This window comes from Benincasa hispida, chromosome 2 (assembly GCF_027475165.1).
Source record: "Benincasa hispida cultivar pf3 chromosome 2, pf3_genome.v1.1, whole genome shotgun sequence".
NCBI lineage: Eukaryota > Viridiplantae > Streptophyta > Magnoliopsida > Cucurbitales > Cucurbitaceae > Benincasa > Benincasa hispida.
In genome coordinates this window covers 13,886,136-13,905,330 of record NC_143479.1, presented here as the reverse complement: position 1 = coordinate 13,905,330, position 19,195 = coordinate 13,886,136, and the positions used below count along the sequence as shown (strand labels likewise).

The window sequence follows — 19,195 nt, the reverse complement described above, 5'->3', positions numbered from 1 at the left end:
TGCTTCTTTGCACCCAGTGTAATAGCCGTGTGCCTTACCTAATTTATGGACCTCTGGATGTGGCTTTGGGGTAGACTGACTTTGGGATGGTTATATTTTGGAAGATTTTGTTTAACTAGTTCTTTCATGGACTGATGTGCTTTTAGGTTCGGTTATTCAGCCATAAGTGTTAGACACATTTCTAAGCGACCTGTCACGTGGTTATTGTTTGCAACAACCAATCGTGTGGCATTTGGGTGAACTCAGTAGCTAAGACACTCCAAGTAAGCCTAAAAGAGGTTTTAATTATGCTATGGCACGAGAGAAATTGAAAGGGACAAGGAAAGAGTAGGCACGAGAGTTTGGGAGAATGGATGTTATATTGCTTGAGCTTACAATCGATGATTGTACAAATGGGGCCTCCCCACCGACCTAGGGAGCTCGGTTGTGGCTCTTTCTAGAGCCTTCTCGACATTTCTTGGGCCATACTAAGCCTTTCTACAAGCATCTAAGTACATATTAGGGCCTTTTAGAGTGTTCCAGACATTTTCGGACTCTCCCAGCACCTTCCCATCCTTGACCGTCACTGCCTTGTCCAGACTCATCCAACATGTTCTAGACTCTTCCATAGGTGTTCGGGTCTGTCTAGAGCTTTCTAGACGTGTCCGGGTCTGTCTAACGATCGCTAGCTCTGTCTAGACCCTTCTCGCGTGCACCAGCTCCATCTATGGCCTTCCAGGCTTGTCTCAGGCCGTCTGGGTGCTTGGCATGGGCGCTGGTACTGTCCAACGTTCTCTAGAAGCTTCTAGGCTTGCCTAGGACATGGCGAGACGTCTAGGACATTCGCTGAGCATCGAGCGAACGCGCGCGCCATTGATAGGGCCACACGTGCAGGGACCTCTGCACGAGGCGACTGGGGTGCGCACCTGGCATGGCATGCGTGCGTGTCAAAGCCTGCGTTCCTCTTGGACTTTACGGTGCCCCAAGGCTCCCCCTTGGCTAATGCTAGGGAGCTTTTTGTGAAAATTTTAGGGACTTCTTGCGGGGCGTGACACCTTCCCCCACTTAATTTCGCAATGTTCCCATTGCACTATTCTCCCGATATCTCCTGATGTCATCCTCGAATTGCCACAACAAGTCTTCTCGTTCCCAGCTAGCTTCGCTCTCTGGCAAGCCCTGCCATTTCACCAAGTATTATGTCTAACTTGGGACTCCTCTCTTTCTTATCTTCCGATCTACCAATATTTCATCAATCTTCTTTTCAAACTCCATTACTACAGCAGTCTGAGTAGGCTTTTAGCCATGGCATCTCGATCCATCCCTTCCTTGATTCTATCAAGGAAGTTGGTTGTGGGCATGCTGGTAAGAGGAGCAAGCTCAGCTTTACAGCTGAGTGCATCAGCTACTACGTTGGCCCGTCCTAGTTTATACTTAAGCTTGTAGTCAAATTCTGCCAAGAAGTCTTACCATCGAGCCCGTTTTGGTGTCAATTTCTTTTGTATTTGAAAGTAGCTTGTGCCTTGTGGCAATGTTATCGGTCAACACAGTGAATTGACATCCAAGTAGATAGTGCCTCCAAGTTCACAAGCAATGAATGATAGCCGTCATCTCCTTCTCTTGGACGTCATCTCTTTCTCTTGGACAGTATAGCGCCGCTCTATCTCATTCAGCTTGTGACTTTCATATGCAACTAAGTGCCCTTCTTGCATTAATACGACACCAATGGCATAGTCAGATGCATCAGTATGCACCTCAAAGGGTTTGGAGTAGTCTGGAAGTATCATGACTAGTTCCTATGAAACAGCTTCTCTGAGGTATTCAGAGACTTTTTGGCACTCTTCTTGACTGATCCCAAGGTTGATTCTTTTTCAACAGATTGGTAAGGGGGGGCAGTTATGATCGAATAACCCTTGATGAACCGTCTATAGTAATTTACAAAGCCCAAAAAGGAATGCAACTCAGGTATCTTAGTAGGAGGTTTCCATTCTTGTATGGCACGTACCTTGGCTATGTCCATCATCAGCTTCCCATCTTTTATCCAATGTCCAAGAAATTCCACCCCCAGCTGAGCAAATGGACATTTTTCCCTATTGATGTATAGCTTGTTGTCGCGGAGTACATGGAAGACCTGTTTCAGGTGCTGCACATGTTCCTCAAGGGTTTGACTGTACATCACAATATCATCCAAGTAAACCACCACGAAGCGATCTAAGAATGGGTGGAACAACTTGTTCATAAGTGTGCAGAAGGTGGCTGGCGCATTGATCAGACCAAATGGCATGACTAGGAACTCATAGGCATCGTACCGTGTCATGCACGTGGTCTTGGCTTCGTCTCCCACTTTGATCTTCACCTGGTAGTATCTTGACCGTAGGTCTATCTTGCTGAAGTACCGAGCCTTATCAAGTTGGTCAAAGAGATCTACTATCAAGGGTATTGGGTATTTGTTCTTGACAGTGATCTTGTTGAGTGCCTATAATCGATACATAGGAACCATCTTTCTTCTTTTGAAAGAGCACCGGGGCACCATAGGGTGCTTTTGAGGGTTGAATATAACCTGCATCAAGTAAATCTTTTAACTGTTTCTTCAACTCCTCAAGCTCTGGTGGGGCCATGCAATAGGGGTCCATGGCTGGAGGCCTTGTGCCTGGCTCCAACTCTATCTCGTGGTTTACCTCATGTCTTGTGGCAATTTCTTGGGCAGCTCGGTGGGCATTACATCCTTGTATTCATCAAGGACTTCTTATATGCATGTCGACACAGGAGGTTGGCTCGGGCTTTCTTCTTCCTCATCTCGAAGGTCCCTTGCCGAAGCTATCATGTAGTTTTGACTCTTTGAGATCCCTCTTTTGAATTGTAAGCCAAAGATCATATTGGCGGATCTCTCCTTACTCCTCAAGGGGACCACTCGGAACATATGTTCATCTAATATTACCAGGGACTTCGAGAAAGGAATAGGAAAGGCCAAGGCACTATGAAAGAATGCTAGACCAAGGACTATTTTGAAGTCATCCATGGGCACAACAGTAAAGTCTAGCGTACCTTGCTAGTCACCGACCTTGGCTAGGACGTTCTTGGCTATGCCCCTTATAGGCTTGGCTCCCGAGTTGACAGTCTTGATGGTTCCATGTTCTTTTTTGAAGCTCAGGCCAAGTCTCTTGTTCATCCATGAAATTATGTGTGGCACCAGTATCGAGCATGTTCGTCACAGCCTTCTAATTCAATGATGCATCGGCATAGAGTAGACCACTATCTTTTCCTTCGTTTTAGGAAAGGCTCTTTGGAAGGGTAGCCAGTTGTTGGAGCGACCCCATTATGGCTTCAGACTCCCTCGCATCTTAATTTCTTTTGTTAAGCTTAGCCACGAGGGCATTCATAGCTTTTCGATTTGGACAATCTCTTGTTCGATGGGGCCCATCACAAATAAAGCATGGTTTAGGAGGTTTAGAGGACCGACCTTTATTCCCATTGTGGGGCTTCTTATGCTTGTGGAAGGCCTTTGAGCTCTCCCCATCCTTCTTGTGATGATCTTTTCGTTGGTGTGCCTTGTTTCCCTCACTTTTACTTGGACTAGGATTCTTCCCATTGCTTTGAGAGGAGTAATCAACAAGCACTTAGCAATAGTATCGTCAAGTGTCTGGACATTTCTCCTATCCAGCTCTACCCTAGCCCAATCCTTCAAGCCATCGTTAAAGTGGATGAGGGCATCCTTTTCAGAAAGATCGTCTATCTCAAGCATGAGGGTGGTAAACTCCTTGACATAGTCAAGGATGCTACCGGTGTGCCTTAGTCGTCTCGATTTGCCCCGTACCTCCACATCGGCATTATGAGGGACAAAGTGCTTTCAAAGCTCCATTTTGAATTGTTCCCACGTACTGATATTACATAACCCTCATTCATGTTCAGCATGTTTCCTTCGCCACCATAATTGGGCAGCATCACATAGGAACGTCGGTGCGTTGCTTATTCGTGCATTATCATCAAACACCCCTAGAACTTCAAAGTATTGCTCGAGCCCACGCAAGAAATTTTTTACCATCGCGGCATTAGGAGTGCCATTATAGGTGTCCGACTTGGGCACCTTAAGGCCGGATGCACTGGATGCAGCGGGAGTATTGCTAGTGGAGGTTAGGCCACTAGCATTTCAAGGTGCCCTATATTCGGCTCGAACATTATTTATTTCAGTGTAAAGTTTGTTGATCTTACCTTCGACGAACTTTCGAAAGTCAGCCACCTTGGTTGTTAGGGCGCTGATCTCCCTCTTGAATGTTTGTCCAAGCTCCTCGATCATATCTTGGGCTGCCGAGGTGTTCTTAGCATTCTCTTGGACTAACCCATCATAATTGTCGCTTAGCCTACCAACAGTGAGCTAAACATCTTTCAAACCTTGCTCAAGGTTGGTAAGGCAAGCATCACCGTGCTCTCTTATTGTCGGACCTTTTGATTTTGAGCACTTGGTTGAGGAGTGATGTTCCTTACGTCCTCGAGTGATGGGGCTCTCGATGACGTGTTCAATTGGTGATTCCTTAGTTGCCACATGCGCAACAAGGGTGTGAAGAGGTACCTAGGTCTCAAAACTGTTGCTCTGATACCACCTGTCACGTGGTTATTGTTTGCAACAACCAATCGTGCTGCACTTGGGTGAACTCAGTAGCTAAGACACTCCAAGTAAGCCTTAAAGAGGTTTTAATTATGCTATGGCACGAGAAAAATTGTAAAGGACAAGGAAAGAGTAGGCACGAGAGTTTGGAAGAATGGATGTTGTATTGCTTGAGCTTACAACCGATGATTGTACAAATGGGCTATTTATAAGGGTGCCCTCATTGACCTAGGGCCTTAAACCGACATAGGGAGGTTAGTTGTGGCTCTTTCTAGAGCCCTTTTGACATGTCTTGGGCCATACTAAGCCTTTTTACAAGCATCTAAGTACATACTAGGCCTTTTAGAGTGTTCTAAACATTTTCGGACTCTTTCAGCATCTTCCCATCCTTGACCATCACTGCCTTGTCCAGACTCATCCAACACGTTCTAGAGTCTTCTAGAGGTGTCTGGGTCTATCTAGAGCTTTCCAGACGTGTCTGGGTCTGTCTAGTGATCGCTAGCACTGTCTAGACCCTTCTCACGTGCCCTAGCTCCATCTATGGTCTTCCAGGCCTGTCTCGGGCCGTCTGGGCTCTTGGTGTGGGCACTGGTACTGTCCAGCGTTCTCTAGAAGCTTCCAGGCTCGCCTAGGATATGGGCGAGACGTCTAGGACATTTGCTGAGCATCGGGTGAACATGTGCACATGGCCACGTGTGCACATTGATAGGGCCGTGTGGATGGCGTCCAGCAGAGGCGTGCGTGCTTGGGACCCACGTGCGAGGCGACTGGGGTGCACGCTTGGCATTGGGCGCGTGCGTGTCAAAGCCTGCCTCCTTTTGGACTTTACAGGGCTCCAAGGCTCCCCTTGATTGATGCTAGGAAACTTTTTGTGAAAATTTTAGGGACTTTTTGTGGGGCGTGACAGACTGCCCTCAACAGTTGTACTGAATGTAGGAGGTTATGTAAAACTGTTGAAGGTGGAGAACCAGGAAATGTGCTTTTAAGGATGGTTACTTGGTTAGCGAGGCATCCGAGGAGTGAACTTTTGACCTTATGCGATTTGGATATTGTAGCTTCCAAGTATCAGTTAATTTAGCACATTGTCAACATTTTATGTAGAGGAATCAGAGTTAAAGAGTAAGTAGTGAATTGCAAATTGGTAGTTTTTCATTGCCAAGCATGTATGAGGTTTTCACTTATACATTAAATCTGCATCACAGAACATGTGGTGGAGGCCTGTTATCCAGAAACGACTTGAATAGTATAAGTGACCGTTGAGGTTGAGAGAATGGAGCTTCATGAGAGGCACCTCGAATGGTTGCAAACGAAAGGATATTGCCATAAACTTGGGTCCAACCTGCGACCTGAGAGAGAGAGAGAGAGAGAGGGAGAGAGAGAGAAAAATGCTCAATTGAATTGTGGAATTCGAAATGAGGACAAATAGCAGACTTACCTGCTTTCCCTGGAACCAGGCACCGTATGGAACACTAGTGTTAAGACCCAGCTCTGTTGCCAACCTATGAACCAGCAAGCGACTACCCATCAATGGAATTACCGAATCCTGATCTCCACTGGCAACAGAAAATGATATAAGAAAGATAGGCGTTGGCGTTGTATTGACTATTGAGATCCACCATCCATCTGATTTATGGTTTTGATAAGGGAATATAAATTAGATTTCACCCACGTACCTGTAAATCAAGATTCGTATGCCCGCTTTGACAAGTGACCCAACAATGGAGATGGTTGGAATTTCCAGGTTGAGAAGCTCATAGTCCAGAACTCTGGTGTGATAAGTCATGTCAAACAACAGTAATAAGAAGGGCCTTACAGTTACAATAATGTAATACAAAGACGAAGCACAGTTGAGTTACTCGCTGCAAACAGCCCACTTGTGCACTCCGACAAGACGGGCATGAAGAGCCTTTCTCACATCCTCTCGGTTCAGATATTTAACAGTTTCATCTTCAATGCAAACATCTATCCTCTCTCGCACATGCTGCCAGATTAAGCAATCCTTAAACATCACTAGTTTAATATTTGAAAAAGAGGACTATTTTGTACCTGTGGGCTTAAATACTTAATCTGCGAGAGCACTGAAGGAATACAGACATCAAGAGTAACGTCATATTTGTCCACGAATTTACTGGTTTCTCTGTTGACTTGGGTCATCACGTGCAAACAAACCCCCGAGACTGAGTCTCTGTAGTACTCACTAACATATCGGGAATAGTTACAAGCAGCAGTGAACAATCTGTAAGTGGAGTCTGATATTAATCCATGTGACCAAAAGAATTCTGCCCTTGAATTGAAGTCTGTCGCATACTCTAAAACCGGATTCCCTAGCTGCAATTATGAGTGACCCACCCTTACTTTACGTATCAAACACCTGCAGCCTTTTCTTTTTCACATAAAACAAAACTTACTGCAATTCCCTTCAGATTAAATAACTTCTCCTTCCTGTCCAATTCAGTCATAAGCCTTGCCAGCTGAGGAATGTAATGACCTGGTATAACTAGGAAAATGATTCGGTCTCTTTTTTTTTTCCCTGGGTTTCCATTATAAGAGAGATAGGAAGATGATCAAAGAAAGACGTTTATCTGGTTTTACCTGCATAGCTTTCCCCTGTTAGAAATAGATCTCTATGCTTGTAATGAGGGAACTGATTGAACCACCTTTGCAAGAATATGAGATTGTCTTTTGCTGAAGACACCAACACGCAAAAACATAGGTTTGAAACAAGAATAAAAGACAAAAATGAAACATGATTTGTTCTTCTTTTCTACCATTATAAAAAATCAGGTTGTTTGTGGCAGTGCCAAGTGTTTAACAAGTAGAAAGATACTTTAAAAACATGAGCACTATGCTCAGCAATTTCTTAGCAAAATCAATATTGATCTTCCTTGAATAGAAGGTATGCAACAATACCTGTGGCTTTATCATCCATTGCCCCATGAGAAGCGGTACCATTAGCATAAGAGAACCCAACTCCTGCGGGCGTCTCTAAGTACAGCATGTTTGCTACTGAAATTATCGAATTTGAACTTGCCTTTACTGATCAGCAGCTATATAACATCCAAAACTATGAAGAAAATGGTGTAATTGATAAAGAAACTAATACCTCGGTTCCAGCTATATTCATTTTTCTCTAAAACCTCCCCGTTTGGCCTAAATGGTCCATTTTCTGAGAATGCCCCAACTCCTAGGGAAGAACAACCAGGCCCTGCAAAAGATTACCAAAAAAAAAAAAAGTTCCATTCAGCCGGAAATTACCTACCTACTATAATATTGAAGTAGGTAAGAGTGAAGCAAACCTCCATTCAGCCAGAGAACCAAAGGCTTGGAAGCAGGGTCAATTTCTGCTTCAACGAAGTAGTAAAACAGTGCTCTGTGCTTTTGGTCATCTACATGAATATAACCTGAAAACTGATGAAACTCCACAGGGGGCTGCCCTGGAAGACTAATAATCTTGTCAGAATGAGCATGAAAGGAGTCGACCTCCTTGTGAATGAAAAGATGAAAAATAAGAGCAGCCATTGCCATGGTCTTCCTTGTTGAAGAAAGCATGGTTTAGGCAGTGAGAGACAACTAAGGCAAGGACCTATACAAAGTGCTGCGGCTGCTTGTGCTTAGTGGAGAAATACACATAGCAGGCAATCTTATATTTAAATCGCCATCATACTTGGCAGGCCTGATATAGAATAGAAGTAATCCATTTTGTGACACCCAAAACATAAAAGATTGTATTTTTCGAAAATGAAAAAACAAATAGAATATAAGGCTGCTTTATCAAAATTCAGATCCCTGAAAGTACTGTAATGATGGTTCCCTATCTTCTGTTCCTTGACAACAACAAAAAGTATCCACTGCCAGTGTCTGGCATTCTTTTTTTTACTGTTGAGTAAAAGGTGAGAGTGGCGTATAATAATGTCAAGTGGTTTTACACAACCACTTCCTAGTTCTTGTAAGACAAGTTTCAGCTCTTTCATTTTGGTATGATTTTCTGACAGACTCTTGGGGGATTTTGAAGAATCTTGACCGAATCTCAGGGGTTACTTTTAAGTTTTTCGAGTTCATTTTTTGTACATCTGCTGTATTCTGCAGCAAAGAATAAGTTCAATCCCAGATTTCAAATGATTTTAACTAAGGAAAGGCGTTCAGTTCTCTACAACAACCAAAAAGGTTATGAAGGATTTCAAAGCATTATTCGCAGTGAATACGTCTGGTTTAAACTAAAGTTATATCAGAAACAGCTAAAATCTGTCCCAGAAATCTGTGAAAAGATTTTGTCGGTCCTTCAAATAAGATAATCCTGAAGTTTTCAATGTAAGTCAGCCTGCAACCGTAACTTTTCATATTCACTCGTTAAACTTTCTGTGTTTTCTTGTGGGAAAGATTTTTTTTTTCCGGGAGCCTATGCGAAAAAGGCACCCTTGAACTAATTATTGTCATGATTAAGTATTTGTACACAAATGCACATGCTTAAACCACATGTTCCCCATTATGCGTTGTCAAATCCTGGTTTTTAGTTTATGAGTACCAATGGTAATGGGGCCTCTGCCGCTCTCTCTCCCTCGCTTCATTTCATAACATGCCTATTTGTACTAATTAGGTGAGATACCATGTCTGCATTTCCTTTATTTATTTTTATTATTTTTATTATTTTTTTTGTTTCCTCCTTTTAATAAACATATGAAGCAATGGAACACAAAGATCTAATTGAAATCATCTTCAATATGAAGCAACGGAAACTCAAGGATCCAAATGAAACCATCTTTGAATGATTTAGATGGATGGAGATAGGCCTTTGGACCACTGCTGAAAAGGTTGAGGTGTGTGAGGCCAGGGCAGAGCCAGTGGGGTTCCCCTGCTTTGCATAAATTATGGCGGTATCCAAATAAACCAACAACCATAATACAAAGGGATGACAGGAATCATTTTCAAAACCATGCTTCCCATTATGCAACTCGCTTAACCTCAAAGACACTCTACGCGTATTTTTTTATAAAAGAAAACAAACCCCCATTAAAATGGGTTACTTATTTCTCAGTAGATGGCCCACTTAATCATAGATTATAATTAGTATAAAAGTAGTGTTGAAAAACCATCTCTTTCCATTGGTTTTTTTTCTTCCCTTTCCGAGAGAAAAGGTCAACAACTTTATTTTTAAAAGAAATTTGATAGTAGTACTGTGGTTATCCACCACTGCAATGCATGAAATAGACTGATCGATCCTCTCCCCGTTTAGAGAGCAGAAAACATTCATATTGGATTATAAATTTGTAACTTATAAGTTGGAGTAGAAGCACATTAATTTGCTCAAGAAAAACATTTGAGGAAAAAAGAACATCCTAACCTACTAAACTCTTCTTATCATCTGCCTCTTGGAATAATACAACTTTAACATACTAAAAGCCTATAGTGATTTAAGATTGCTGTTTAACAACAAGGTCCTCAATCAAATCGGCAGCTTCTTGCACTGTGGTTATGTTCTGAGCGTTATCCTCTTCGATGTTGATGCTAAATTCTTCCTCTAAGGTCATAATAATCTCCACCTGTGGGCATGCCAAAAAGTATATATATATATATTATATATTTGATTTTGTCAAATGGAACAATGAACAGAATCTTAAAAGAAAAGTGAAGAAGGATATAAGACGTACTGTGTCGAGGGAGTCAGCACCAAGAGCTGCGAACTTGGATTCAGGGGTGAGCTCTGAGGATTCAGGCAAAGCCAATTGTTTCCTCACAATTGAACACACTTTATCCACTGTCTCTGGTTTGGCCTGTTCCATACACTTAATTAAGTTCCAAAGTCTGTCAATTGATAAAGTTCAAATAATGAAAATGGGAAACTTAGTTACCGCACAAGAGACACGAAGGTGGAAAGCATTATTGTTGAGCAATCCCCGGCCAATGGAGCTTGTTCTGAGAAGCTGCCAGTGCAAGTGCCAGCAGCAGCATACAATTAAATTAATGATATAAATATCATTTAGGTTTAGGCTAGGCCCTTGGGAATTGTACTTACAATAGAATAGAATACATTAATAGATAGGGAGAATACCTGGTTGTGGTTCATCTTGGTAGGTTGGTTGAGAGGCATGCAGAATCTGAGGGAAGTAGCTGAAATAGAAGCCATTACCATTACACACCTAACACTAACAGAGAGTGAGTTGGATGGTATTACAAGGCAAGGAGGAGATGGAGGAATTAGGAATGGATTGGATGGATAGAGCAGTTTTGTTGGTTTGGAGCGCTCAATGGAAATGAGTAATGAGTGGCGGACATTTCTTCTCCCTCCATCCATTTTATCAAATCCTATCTACACATTTGCCCCACACACTCACCTGCCCTCTTCCAAAATTTCTATTTCTATCTCCTCTCCTTAATCTTTCATTGGATTCAAATTTCAACTATTTTTCTCTCTCATTCAGTCCTGCAAAACTCTCTCTCTAATGTTGTTTTATTTATTTTAAAAAAAATTATGATCATATGAAGGATTATAAAGTATTTAGTTAACCACTTTAGAACTTGTCCGCTCCACAAACTATATTGGTTCTATACTCTAAAATATAACACTCAATTCTAGTGGACCCACAAAAATGTAAATAAGCAAACCTTTTATATTGTGAAACATGACATAACAATCCACAACTTGGTGTGTGCATGTGTGTGCGTGCATGCGCGCGTCCCTTTTATCAAATCCTATCTACACATTGTCCACACTCACACTCACTTGCCCTCTTTCAAAATTTTTATTTCTGTCTCCTCTCCTCTAATAATCATTTATTGGATTGAAATTTCAACTATTTTTCTCTCTCATTCATTCCTACAAAACTCTCTATCTAATGTTCTTTTATTTATTTTTAAAAAATTATGAATATCTGAAGGATTATAAAGTATAACCACTTTAAAACTTGTCCGCTCCCCAAACTATATTGGTTCTATACTCTAAAATGTGTGTGTGCCCGCTCTACAAAATGTGTGCGCGTGTGTGTTTTTTCTCTCAATAGAACTTTATATTATAATATATCATATACATTATTTACATTATATCTTATATAATTAATTCTCTTTAATTAACTTGAACAATTCAAATTAATCTAAATTAATTTGATTCTCTTTAATCCTTATTGAGCTAACAATGAAACATTAATGACCTAAAGTTTCAATGATACTTGATTTATTAATTAAACTCTTTAATTAAATTAATCAACCTTCATTAACTGTCGGTCACAACCGACAATTGCACTTTTCGTACTATAGATATATTTCTGTGTCCATTAGATATAATCAATTAACAATGTGTTAACTATTTACAAATTGCTCGATAAGTATAGCTGGATCAAAATTAATATTTTACCCATATAGTTAAATCTAACTTCTTAAGTACCATTGATCCCTCTAATGAACAATTAGATATAGTCTGACTATAACCAAACCTCTCTCGAGCCAGGATAGGATGTGGCGTCACATTGTTTAAGTCCCGGAATCAGCCTTTAAGGAAATAATTTATCTACTTACCTTAACAATAGGGAAGGAGTGAATTTCTTCTTGTGTAGTTGTGTTCCCAGCTCCCAAACTAGACAAATCCCCAAAATGGTAGACTTATTGAGTCGGTGAATCTAGCCACTCTCATCCATACAAATCAAAGGACCGCACTTATTAGCAGAAGTTCACAACTCACTTAGGATTTAGGTCAAGTCACCTATGGTCATCCTAGTGAAATGAAAAACTCTTCTGGTAACGGTGTTAAAGAGAGACTATTCATTTTGTGGTCTGGTCAAACTCTTTGTATAGGATATCCCACTCACATGTCTCCAAATGAATGATCAGAATCAGATCATTTGTAGTACTTTACAACAATTATAACAACTACAAATCGTACCATATCCGTAGTGTCACATGGATAAAGTAACCAATCTTATCCATCTACTATAGACTAGTTAAGTTATCACTTAAATATGATCCACTTGTATGTATCCACATACATGTTTAAGTTACATCTAATAACATTGGATCTTAGTTTATTGGTTCTTGGGTTAATGTAACCAAATATCAAATAAAATTGACAACTTATTAGATAAATAATAAGTTTGTACAAATACAATTACAAACTACATGACCATGAGATTTAGGACATCAATCACAACAAAACATACATCTGAACGCATAGTAAGTATGTACTGGACCTATAGTTAAGATTTGATTAAGTGTTTAACAACACATAAGTAGGCTTAACTCATCAAAGTGAATTAGTCTATAGAATGACTAAGTTGGACCCATAGAAGGTGTTTTAGATGCCTAAAAAGATATGTGAACACTATTGTGGACACATGAGAAGCATAATCAAAGCATAAAACAACTACCTTGAAGAGAGTTTCACCAAGAAACTTTAGGAGTGAAGGTTTTTGAATACCCATAGCGAAAGCATTAAATACAATTGTGTCTCTTAGAGGATGAAAACAAACGATAAACAACATTCAATTTAAGCATGCTATCTATTGTGATATACAAAGGAAATAGGGAATTGAAAGACTCACCCTTGAAGAGTCGTAATCTTCATGCTTCCTCTTCTTTCACAACAATGTCAAGAACTCTTCTAACACAACAATTCAACTGTAACAAAATGAAATTTCGTTTGTTTCCACCACGAGGCTTCGTTGTTATTCTCTAGGATGAGAATCGTCTGAGAGTTGTGGACTTTAGTGGTTAACTTTAGGAGAAGGGAGAAGAATTTTTGTTTGAGAGAATTTTAGAGAATTTTTACAAAGCACCGTGTGTTTGGAGAAAATGTAGGTGGTGGAAAGATAATCACCTCTCTATGAATTTGTTCATGATAAAAGTTGAGAGATTCAAGGGGAGAGGGGGAGTTATAAAACTAAATCTCCCTCCTAAAATTCATTGAAAATTCGAAATTCAATTTAAATAAAATTAATTTGAATCTTAAATAATTTATATATAATAACTAACTTTATTATATATAAATAATCAACCAACCATATTTTATATCATATATAACATATAACCTATAGTTTATATTACATCACATATAATAAAACTTATAGTTTATTATTCTCTCATATAAACTATAGTGTTAATATTGAAAGGAAATCATTGAAGGTTTTAGGAAGCGGGGATCGTTCCCAAATTTTCTTTTTCACAAAATTGTAAAATTACATAATAGAAACAAAAAATTATGCATTATAAAACATAAACTACAACATGTTTTTTTGGAATAGATTAGGGAAGATAACAACGTACTCTTGAAGAACACCTTCTTTGCGTAATTCCCTCGATCTGGATCACGAATCCTTCGTCCTGGATCTTGATCTCCAAATCGAAATCCCAATTGCGTACTACCACTTGAGAACCATTTGTTTTCTCTTGGATTAAGAATTCAAGCAATAGTTGTAGGCTTTGCTTGAATTTTTGGAAGATGGAAAAGAGGATGAAAAGGAGGAGAAGAACTTTTCTTTTTTGTGTGATTGGGAGTGAGACCAGAGAGAATTCTCTCTTTTTTTTTTCTTTTTTTTTTCTTTCCAGTTCCACAAAAAATGGAAGAAGACGATTTCCTTTTCTCCAACTCCCACACTGCACGTTTTCCTGAGAGAATTAGGGGAGGAAGTTGTAACTCCCTCCCTTTAATTAAATTAAAAAATTAAATTAAATTTAAATAACATATATATAATAATCACCTTATTATATATATATATACTATATGTTATATCAAATATAACGCATAACCTATAGTTTTATATTGTATCAAATACAACATAACTTATAGTTTTATTTTCTGTCAATAATACATGACATTTAATATAAATCATTTTATGTTAAATTCAATTATATGAATATCATCCATATAATTAATATTCAAATCATACTTAAATATTTTAATTCCTCTAAACTATTTATGATATTTAACATAAGTCATATTTATATTAAATTTAATTTTATGAATCTCATTCATATAATTAGTATTTGAATCATATTTAAATTCCTCTCAAAATACTTTATATTGCAATGTATCTAATACATTATATTAATTATATCACATATAATTAATTTAAATAATTATATCATATATAATTATTTTTTCTCAATTACTTTACTCCAAAATTAGTTCTCAATTAAATCCCTGTTGAGTTACAGAGAGGACCTTATGACCTATAGAATGAAGCTCCATGGTACTGGGATAATTAATTAAACTCTTTAATTAAATTATCCAACATCCATTAACTGCCTGTCATTCCACTAAAGACCAATAACTGCTATTCACACTACAGATATATTTCTGTATCCATTGGATACAACCAGTCAATAGTACGATGACCCTTCACAAATTGCTCGTAAGTACAGTTGGACCAAAATTACCATTTTGCCCCTATAGTTACATCTAATTCCTTAAGTACCACTGATTCCTCTAATGAACAATAAGTCATAGTCCAACTATGACCAAGCCTCTCTCGGGCCAAGAGAAGGTGTGGCTACATTGTTCAAAATCTGAAATCAGCCCTTAAGAGAGCAATTTATCTACTTGCCTCGATATTAGGGAAGGAGTGAATTTCGTTTTCTGTAGTTGTGTTCCCAGCTCCCAATCGAACGAATCCCCAGAACGGTAGGAATTTTGAGTTGATAATTTGGCCACTCTCACCCATACAAATCAAAAGACCGCCTTTATAGGGAGGAGTTCACAAGTCACTTAGGATTCAGGTCATGTCACCTATGGTCATCCTGGTGAAATGTAAGTCTTTATTATTAACGACGTTATATAATAAGACTGATCATTTCATGATCTAGTCATATGCAAACTCTTTATAAAGGATACTTCCGCTCACATGTCTTTGCATGAATGATTATGATCAGATCATTTATAGCACTTTACAACACTTGTAAAATTTACAAAGCGGGCCATATCTGTAGTGTCACCAGGATAAGATACCCAGCCTTATCCATCTACTCCAAACCATTTAGGTTATTATTTAAACAAGATCCACCTATATGTCCCTACATACTTGTTTAAATTACATCAAATAACCTAGGATATTAGTTTATTGGATTGAGTGTATGCTCATAAAACAACAATTTGTTTATACAATGTTTACAAACTACAGAATACAAGAGATTTAGAACACCAATCCCAACAATCTCCCACTTGTTCTAAAGCTTAGGGAGCCTAATGTACATATAAATAAAATATAAAATACAATAAACTAGGGCATACACTATACCCCATTAACATCTTCCACTTGCCCTAGATAATATGCCGCATATCCTGTAGACTTAGACTTTCTAGATGACCCTTGAACACCTTAGCCATGAGAGTCTTTGTAAACGGATAAGCAACATTGTGCTCTGAAGCAATCTTCATGACAATCACGTTACCTCGATGCACAATCTCCCGAATCAAGTAATATTTCTGCTCAATGTGTTTGCCTCTACGATGACTCTTAAGTTTCTTAGAATTTGACACAACACCACTGTTATCATAACAAAATGTAATGGGAAAAGTCATATTTGGAACAACTTCCAAATCAATAAGGAACTTCTTAAGCCAACCAACCTCTTTAGCAGCTTCACAAGCAATTACATATTTGGCTTCCATAGTGGAGTCTGCGATGCATTCTCGCTTGATGCTTCGCCAAACTATAACTCTTTCATTCAGAGTAAACACTGACTCTGATGTGGATTTTCGAGAATCTCGATTAGTCTGAAGGTAGTCTGTATATCCTGTAAGGATCAAATTCTTATCTTCATACACAAGCATACAGTCCCTCATTCCCTAAAGATACTTGAGGATTGTTTTAACCGTTGTCCAGTGATCTAATCCTGGATTGAATTGATATCTACTGAAAATCCCTACTGCATAGCAAATGTCAAGTTTGGTACATAAAATTGCATACATAAGGCTACCAACAGTCGATGCATAGGGAATTCGTCTCATTTCCTCAACCTCTTAAGGATTCTTAGGAGACTGTTCCTCATGAACATTTTGTGTTGCATCAGGTGTTGGGACTTGAGACAATCCTCAGTCATGACAATGTTGAGGTTGTTAAGCAAGAGAAAGGTTATAACTGAATCTTTCCACGTCGAATAATTAAAAATGGTCAAATTAGAGGAAACTAACGGAAAATTACAGTTTTTCATATTTGCTAGAAAAAAATAAATTAATCTACATTAGATTTTAGCATAACTCTAAAATATCCAATCAAATTTAACAAAAACTAAATGAACCCCATTTAATATCTAATTTTGCAATGATGCTTCAATGATTTAGGACAAAAGTCTCCGAAGGGTAGTCAGTTGTCCTTTCACTGAATTGAGACACTCTCAACCAATTATTACACCAGAATAACTTTCGTTCCTATAACAATTAGACATCATTTATTTGGTCAAGAAATCATTAACTAGCTTAACAATTTCTTTCTTGTAAGTGTGACCCTTCATTTTAGATCCTAGAGTTTCGCCCCAATGAGCCAAATGAAGGGAAAGATCGATTGGGGAAAAACTAAAGCGATCCTATCCATTTCTAGAGTTTGTGTTGATATTGACCAACTGCACAAACCATCTGAAGGGGGAAGCTCCTAGGGCGCCTCGAGGCCGTGCAAGAAGGTCTCACGGTGCAAACCAATGAAAGAGAACGTAGGACATGTTGACACACATCCCTCTCCCATTTACTATAAATACTCTCTCCATTCACCTTGATATTGACCCATACAAATACCATTCGAAGGAGATGCTCCCAGGGCGCCTCATGGCCAACCGTGAGTCTCACGGTGGAACATAAAGGGAGAAACGTGAGTGAAAATTGATGTATAATATACATATTTTTCCTCCCACTGAAATTTTAATAACCTAGGGTTTATTTTACTTAGGAAAAATACGGTTAATTATTCTTACTAAGTGATTATTTGTGTTTGCCCAAAAGTAACACTTACTTTGGATAGCTAAACAATTTTGATTAATGTTCTTTAAACACTTTAACAAACCGTAATCAACAATTGTATGCTTGTAGCAAATCTATTTAATTCACTTTTCCAGGTTAGTTACCAGGTAGGAGTGTTACATTTTCATCAACTTAAATACCCCAGCCTAGATAAAACTAGCCTTAGACAAAAGGTTCCTTATAGATACGTTTACTATAATTTTAATCTTTTATTAGAACTAATTTAATCCTATTAAACTAATTAAAAAGATTAATCTAATTTCGAATCTCATTATAAATTTGTGATATTAGATTTATGTGAATCAAATTACCAAAAACGGAAATGCAAGACGTTTACACGCTTTCACTTGGGATTCGATCCCTTCATATTCGTGAAGCGTGCCAAAGAAAAAAATAAGAGAGATTCGTCTTCTCCTTCCTCTTCATCATGAACTAGTCGCCTAGGTCTATCTCCTTTCGTCACGTCACCAGTCGCTCCGTTTGCTTGGGTCTTCTGCCGGTGGGCTCTCCCTCTCAACCCACTTCAGCCCCACTACCACACGAACTCGACGTCGTCAACCCCTTCAGAATCGCCACTACCGCTTTTCGTTTCAAGCACCGTCGTTCACCAACCAATGTTCAAACGCCAGTAGTCATGTTCTTGTCGGTTGTCTTCGTTGGAGTTTGTTTTGGGTAAGTTAATGATTTTTTGTGGGTTTTTTGAATTATCTTGAATGCCCATGAAACGTTTGCTCATGATTATTGATACCCAATATTATTGAGGCCCTAAATTGACTAACCCATGATGTTTGGATTTTAGATTCAAGATTTGGAGGATGTTATGAGGTTGTTCATCAAGTGTTAAGGGACTGTTTTCTAGGTGATTGTTTTGGGTAAGTATCAAAATTTGGAACCCCTTTGGATTAATTTATGATATTGTAATTTTGGGTTCCCATCCTCAAAATTTTGTTGTTTGACTTAGAGTCGTATGGAGGGAAAGTTTGGAAGTGGTTTTAGGATCAAGCCTCAAGTTGGTTAAGTTCAATGAATACATTTGAGATAACTTGTGATTTAAGAATTTAATCCTAAAAGTTTAATTTGATTTTTTTTTTTCTGTTCATGCCTTAGGATTTAATCTAAAGGTTGTGAAGGTTGATTTCTTGTAAAATTGTTATTTGGGCTTGTTATTAAGGTAAGTGGCTTTACTCCCGGAACACCTTCGTGCCGAGCATTTTAGTTCCTCAGTTTCAGTTGGAAATAAGTAAATTCAGAAGCATGTATTAGACCTTAGGAATATGATGTATGTTGAGTGATTGAATTATGCGCATGTCAGAACCATGAGAATGTTTTATTCATTATGATGTGGGACCTTAGATAAATATCACATGATTCATGTTCAGTGGTGACAATTGCCCTTCTAAACTAGCCCGTTTTCGTGAACCTTCGGGTTCACTACTATGTTATTAGGATTTGACGGGTTCGCTGCCACGTTATTGTGATCCTTCCAGTTCACTGTCATGTCCAGCATTGTGATACTTCAGGCTCACTACCATGTTCAACTCTAGGGATCGACAAGTTCCTTATCATGTTTGTGTGCTTTCGGACCACCAAATATGTGTTAGAATGGGTTTAATTGTTCACTAGATGTCCATCCATGTTTTCATGTTTTTAGGTGTTCATGAGCTAATGCTTTTTAATGAATTTCA

General features: G+C 38.8%; 2 protein-coding genes across 8 annotated transcripts; both read right to left on the bottom strand.

Annotated features, from left to right (window-relative positions):
- Positions 1–5,706: 5,706 nt before the first annotated feature.
- On the bottom strand, positions 5,707–8,304 carry LOC120072319 (serine carboxypeptidase-like 45). 7 transcript variants are annotated; one of them, XM_039024783.2, is made up of 10 exons: positions 7,876–8,304; positions 7,683–7,784; positions 7,490–7,585; positions 7,172–7,264; positions 6,988–7,067; positions 6,626–6,907; positions 6,436–6,560; positions 6,253–6,345; positions 6,015–6,132; positions 5,707–5,925 (listed from the first exon to the last, which is right to left on the bottom strand). In XM_039024783.2, exons 1-10 carry the CDS (start codon positions 8,126–8,128, stop codon positions 5,776–5,778), a joined length of 1,392 nt encoding a protein of 463 aa, XP_038880711.1. In that variant the 5' UTR covers positions 8,129–8,304; the 3' UTR covers positions 5,707–5,775. The 7 variants fall into 7 exon arrangements, with proteins under 7 accessions (XP_038880711.1, XP_090167538.1, XP_038880710.1 ...); XM_090311412.1 differs by having other exon boundaries at positions 6,436–6,556; positions 6,595–6,907; positions 7,876–8,274; XM_039024782.2 differs by having other exon boundaries at positions 6,988–7,076; positions 7,876–8,273.
- A 1,500-nt stretch (positions 8,305–9,804) lies between these two features.
- LOC120071555 (acyl carrier protein 4, chloroplastic-like) lies at positions 9,805–11,093 on the bottom strand. The gene is made up of 4 exons (XM_039023884.2): positions 10,626–11,093; positions 10,426–10,497; positions 10,225–10,347; positions 9,805–10,116 (listed from the first exon to the last, which is right to left on the bottom strand). The coding sequence occupies exons 1-4, from the start codon at positions 10,866–10,868 to the stop codon at positions 9,988–9,990; spliced, it is 567 nt and encodes a 188-aa protein (XP_038879812.2). The 5' UTR covers positions 10,869–11,093; the 3' UTR covers positions 9,805–9,987.
- Positions 11,094–19,195: the final 8,102 nt, after the last annotated feature.